General features: G+C 39.8%; 1 protein-coding gene across 1 annotated transcript in view; it reads right to left on the bottom strand.

Moving 5' to 3' along the window:
• The window catches only part of epha4b (eph receptor A4b), a gene marked incomplete in the record, with an annotated part of 89,963 nt that overhangs the window by 14,373 nt on the left and 69,590 nt on the right, over window positions 1-6,000 (bottom strand). The window contains 3 exon segments of the mRNA XM_035671125.1: window positions 3,888-4,073; window positions 4,412-4,537; window positions 5,168-5,235. Coding sequence (XP_035527018.1) covers window positions 3,888-4,073; window positions 4,412-4,537; window positions 5,168-5,235 — 380 coding nt within the window.

The following is a 6,000-nucleotide window of genomic DNA, read 5'->3' as shown; positions in this document are numbered from 1 at the left end:
GGAAGACACTACATTTTAACACTGGCAACGTGGCAGCTTAAAAAGAGACTGTAAGAAGAAGTGCTACGGTGCTATATATGTGTATATGTGTATATATGTATATATGTACACTACTAAGACTATAGGTTGTATTAACCCCACTACATAGTACGTTCACTATTATGCTAACAGTGTTACTTGTAAGACTATGTCATCATATATCATTATGACTCAAGAAAAAAAAGTTGCAGCACTATTACATAGTAGAGCATGCCTCCCCTCTGGTTTGAATGTTTAAGCTACACAAAGAATAATAGCATGCATCAGATGTAATGGTACAGCGGGAGAAAAGGTAGTAGTAGCCATTGCATACATTCTGGATTTAATTTTCCCCGTTAATTTGACAATAGGAAATGTGAAAAAATATTATTACGGTGTACATCTAGAAAAATCTTAGGTACTGTAGGAGCACATTGAGCCAAGTATAGGTTCAAGTGCATTTATGTTGTAGAGGCATTGTACATTTAGTATAAATAAAGATATATTGTGCATGTACATACATATTTTGCTCATGAATTTTGTACATCTGGATACCTTGGAAGCAATAAATAAAACACTATCATGTTACTCTTTTAAGCTCAAAGGAACGCCAGTTTTACTACAGTATCATTACTACTGCTTTTAATATTGTTATAACTGCTTCTGCTGCTTTACACTACCAGAGCTACTTCTGCTACTGCAAACACCTCGACCACAACATAACTGTGACAATGGCTTGCACTGCTCCAACCAATAGTACTCCTCCAACTGCGGATTCTACTACTATGTACACCTACGCAAACCAATCCAACACACCTGAGCCCAGAGCAGTCAGGGTCAGGCTGGCTGATTAGACTGAGGGCGGTGTGAAGGGACCAGCTGGTGCTTGAGAAAAAGGCCTGAAGGAATTATTGACCCATCTCAACTCTCACCCCCTCACTCGCACACACACACACCCTGGGCTGTGACCTGTGAAATTACTGCTCCGCAACTGAGATTTGTTTCTGAGGAGCTCTATCAGCTTCTCAATGTGCCGTGAAGACAGGTGAGAGGAGAGACACAAAGAGACGCATGTAAAATTACATGCACACATCACAAAAACAACCCACATAAACATGTTTCTTATATTCACAGAGAACAGCAAAGTAAAGACCACCTTATGATGTTTAAGTGAGTTTCTTGTCAAGCCAACCTTCTGCTATTTAGCTGCTTTATTGTCAACTCCTGTTATTGTCCTCAGTCACTTATTATTTCAAGGATTTGGCAGTAATTCTTGAATTTATTCTGGTATTTTAAATCAGAATAGTATGTGTGCCACTGAAAAGAAAGTGCCGTAATTACAAGTCTGCCTGTCAGAATAAAAAAAAAAGACATTTGATTTAGTTTGTTGCTGTTATACTTCTGCAAACTGCCTCATCCTGCTAACCAAAGGTCACGGCTAACATCAAACCCTATTTAGACAATGAGAGAGACAGAGACAGAAAAAATGACAGAGTAAGTATGAATAAGAAATGCACTGGGGTTTCTTTCTTAATATGCAAGCTGCTGAATATTCATGTAGCTAAAAAACACATCCAATTAACTTTATGAATTATTAATATTTATGATAAAAGCCTATGCATATGCATTTGCTCTTTTATTGTTGGTCTAAGTGCCACTGAGCACCGGTGTGTGATGGACTGAAGATCTTTGTGTGTGTGTGACAGAGGGAGGGAGGAAGAGAGGGAGGGAGCGAGATGGGGAGGGGAGCAGAAATTTATTTTTCTGCCTGCATGTTTACAATGTTTCTTTGTAGCAGCTGTCTCCCTTTTCCTTTTGCTTGTCTGTAGATCTCTAACACACATCTGCATAACAAGGCGTTAGAGCAGTGTCGCTGATGAACATCAGCAGGAAGGGAAAGAGACAATTTTGAAAACTCAATTTATGCTGGATGCACGTTTGTTTTGAAAAGGTATCCACACTTAGAGGATAACTATAACAATAACAAAAGTGGTTCTAACTCAAGTGGATGGTGGAGTCAACACCACGACTGTAATGACAACGACGGTGGCGAACAATATTGCTGGGATTACTTTGATTTGATGATCGATATTGTGGTATACAATTTATTAAACTCTAATACATGGCTGCAAATCACAGATAAAAAAAACATAATTTTACCTGAGACATACTGCAAAACAATCCTGAGTGCTGATGGGGTCTTTGAAGTCCTTAGTAATGGTCTCTTTTGTAGGAGTGAATAAAATTCGCCTTCAAAAGATGAAAAGTCTTACAATAGTGTAAGTGTAGTGTGAAGTGTATAAGTAGTGTTGGATTCTCCTAATTACTCTCAACTTTAAAGAACTTTGTAAACCCATATCTTTCCGGTTTTCATTTTGTTTCTCTGCGCATTGCATGGTCATCAATATACAGTTTCCTATGCTGCCTACACAGCTGGAGCATGCAGCGTGTTGGGGCTTCTGTTCCTTAGTGTGGATGCTCACATTGTTATTGTTATAATTATTATTCTTGGTCGGGCCTTAAAGCTCCTGAACAAAAGTAAAAAGATTTTTTTTTTTGCCACTTTCTGTAACCGCCTACACTTGTTTTAATATAGTCGAACTTGCAATTTAGCTTTTATCAATGACATAGTTTTTCTGCCATCTCAATGAGTACAAAATAGGGACTTGATCATCATTAATTCTACCTGTTAATCAGGCTCTGCTGTACTGCAATATCTAAACTACGGAGCAACTTATGCCTGTGACTTTAGTGTGGTGGAAAAAGATGTGTTTTTATATCGATATGTTATTCTGAGTTTGACTGAGGGAGACAAAGAGAGGGAAAGTACTATAATATTCACTTTTCACTGGAATTATACATTTGTATCATCAATATAGTGATAACTTCCATTCAGCCAAACAATACACTTTGTAACGTTGTATTAAATTCCTTTTAAGTATTTACTACATACACTTATGAGTCTGGACAGACAGGGATATTAATTGCAACTTGACTGGTTGATGGAAGCATACAACATTCTTGTTTGCCTGATCGTTGGATTTTTCCGGGGTTCCGGAAAAGAACCTTTTTGGGCACTAAGTTCTTCTAGTAACCCTTCTAGTTGCTCGAGGGCTCACTCACATAAAAAATGGCTCCCACAGAAGCTGTGAGCTGAAGAAAAATTTAAAATTACTGGAACCCACAGTGGGGGTCAGAGACTTTCTGCAGCAGCATATAGGTTGTCGAGGTTTCTTCCAGGAACCTCATCTTATGGAAAGGTTACTTGAAGAGCCTTAAATATACTTTTAAGTTCCTTGAGTACCCTACTAGATATTTGAGGCACTTTTGGTTTTATCAGTTTGTCAGAGACAGAGGAGGAGACTGGGATTGACTGAGGGAGCTGGAGAGCAAGAGAAAAAGGGAGAGGAATGGGGAGCGATTGAATGAGATTAGATGGACACTGACTGAGAGAGACAGCAGGAGCAAGAGATAGGGATATGAGATGAGAGAGAGAGAGAGAGCGAGAGAGAGAGAGTGATTGAGAGAGTGAGGCCCAGCGATAACAAATCAGCCATCTTGTTGAACCAGGCCTGTGTCTATGAACACACACATTCACTCTAATTGTCTAACACAATCATGTGAAGTAAACAAGTGGCCGCTTGAGAGGCGGACAGTCGCCACTCACATGCACACCACCATGCGTCATCAATGTGTTACCATGGTAATGGAGCTTTTATCTGATCCAGGGTCAACTCCTATTTACATCACCCACAGCTCTGCTGTCTCACACAGGTATGTGACAGAGGAAAGAGGAGTGCGTCATCCAACTACACACACAGAATAAAGTAAAGCACATAAATAAATAAAGTTTTTGTTCGACAACTCACATCTTGTGACGACGCCCTCCAGCCTGATGATGTTCGGATGGTCGAACTGTCCCATGATGGAGGCCTCAGACAGGAAGTCCCTCCTCTGTTTGTCAGAGTACCCCGCCTTCAGACTCTTGATGGCCACGTAGATCTCCCTCTTTCCCTGAACACGCAGCCGACCACTGCACACCTCCCCAAACTCTCCTACACACACACACACACGCACACACAGACACACACACAAAACAATATAAAATTGGCTGGCAGCTTGTACAACTGATTAATATCTGAGCTCTCTTATCTGTATTTTTGTAGTAAGTTATATAATATCTAATCTTGACTCCAGATTTTCTTTTATATAACCAAAATTATTTGATTTTACAGGTGCTACAGTGCCAGAAACAAGGAAAATTGTCCATGCATGCAAACATGACTCAGTGGGCCCCATAAAAAACATTTAATTAATTTGAATTCAATCAAGTATGATTTACATTTTTCTTGAGATATTAATATAGTCTACTGCTGTTTTATTGCCAACTTACCAGCTCCAATGACTCTCTCAATGCGAATATTAGAAGCATCTATCTCTTTCGCGAAGTCCCTGACAGCCTGGTTGGGGTCTTCATAGGTGTGAGGATGGATGTAAGTCCTGCTGCCTGGAAGCTTGACTAGATGAGCGGAAAAGTGGAGAAATTGGGGAGAGACGTTCATCAGACATTTAAGCTGTGTATATACGTGTTGAAATGGGAGCTGAGCGTGGGTGCTCTGTTTGAGTGACATTAGTAATTATTACATAATTAAACACACAACTACTTTGTTAGCAATGGTGTTAAAATGACTCATTTTAACAGGAACCCATAAGGAGCTCCACTGTGCCAGCAAACATTTGTGCAAGAACAAATCAAAACAAAGCGATTTATTCAGCTGAGAATGCTGAATGTGATACATTTGAGGGTTTGCAGACTAAGTATGACTCTTGTATGTGAAGAAACAAACTTTTCAGGGTGTTATCACTAAACTAATCAAATATCTGTTTATAATCATAAGTTAGGTGATGTGATTCATTGCAGGTGGGTGTGAAGTTTGGTTTAAAGACAAGTTATGTGTGTGTGAACGTACAACATAATAGCATAAGCTCACATTTAAAAATATATCAAGCTTTATTTCATGTATTTGTATGCATCATGTTATAATGTTACTGAATATAGTTATGAATTTCAGTACATCATATGTCAACAAACAAACAGCAACCATACAGACATTTGTATGTGTGTATGTGTGTGCATTTGTATCTTTACCTCGGCCATGTTGGAACTGCATCTTCTCTTCGTCAGGGTCCTGCTTGGCTTTGATATATCCACAGTGCCTGAAAAAGAAATTCATGCTGGGTTATAAACCTGTATATACACATATAGATAGACTAGACTAGATTAGACTGTTTTTCCACCACACAGATACCAATATAGCTTTATAGCACTTCTGTGGAAGATAACATACTCTTGAGTGTGTGCTCACACGTGTTTGATATATTAAATCTATGATATTTCCAGGAAAATCTGGCACTACAGCGTGCACAGCCAATAGCTGTGTGTATGAACAACCAGATATTTCCTTTTGTCTCTACACACCCACTCCACGGTATAAGACAAGCCTGGAGGGGAAAAAATATTCCTATTCCTCTTTTTCTCTGCTTCTACCTGTCAATTCAACACTTCCCTCAAAGGTCTTATGCCCGAGGTTGAGTAAATGAGTGAGTCTGTATGTGTATGTGTGTGTGTGTGTGTGTGTGTGTGTGTAGGAGTGAATGTGTGTGTCCCTATAGAGGCAGATATATGCATAAAGCTCTCCTCTCTTTATGGAACCCTCTGGCCGTTAACCACTGCCTTCAGTATTATCAAGGGTCACACACACTTCAACACACATATGCCCTTTTCCCACCCCCCTGTGCACACACCCTGCGGCGTGGGTCAGTCCAACGATCAAGACACAAGTATTGACAAATTGATCAACTCAGTCCTGCCAGCCAGCTGTGAGGAAGTATTAAACTAACTCTGTCTTACAGACCTCACAAGGGGATGCTCCTAGTGTGTGTGTTTGTGTGTGTGTGTGTGTGAGAGAGTTTTTGTGGGAT

The sequence above is a fragment of the Morone saxatilis genome, unplaced genomic scaffold (assembly GCF_004916995.1).
Source record: "Morone saxatilis isolate NCDOM2014 unplaced genomic scaffold, NCSU_SB_2.0 Contig23, whole genome shotgun sequence".
Classification (NCBI taxonomy): domain Eukaryota; kingdom Metazoa; phylum Chordata; class Actinopteri; family Moronidae; genus Morone; species Morone saxatilis.
This window is presented reverse-complemented; position numbering and strand designations above follow the sequence as displayed.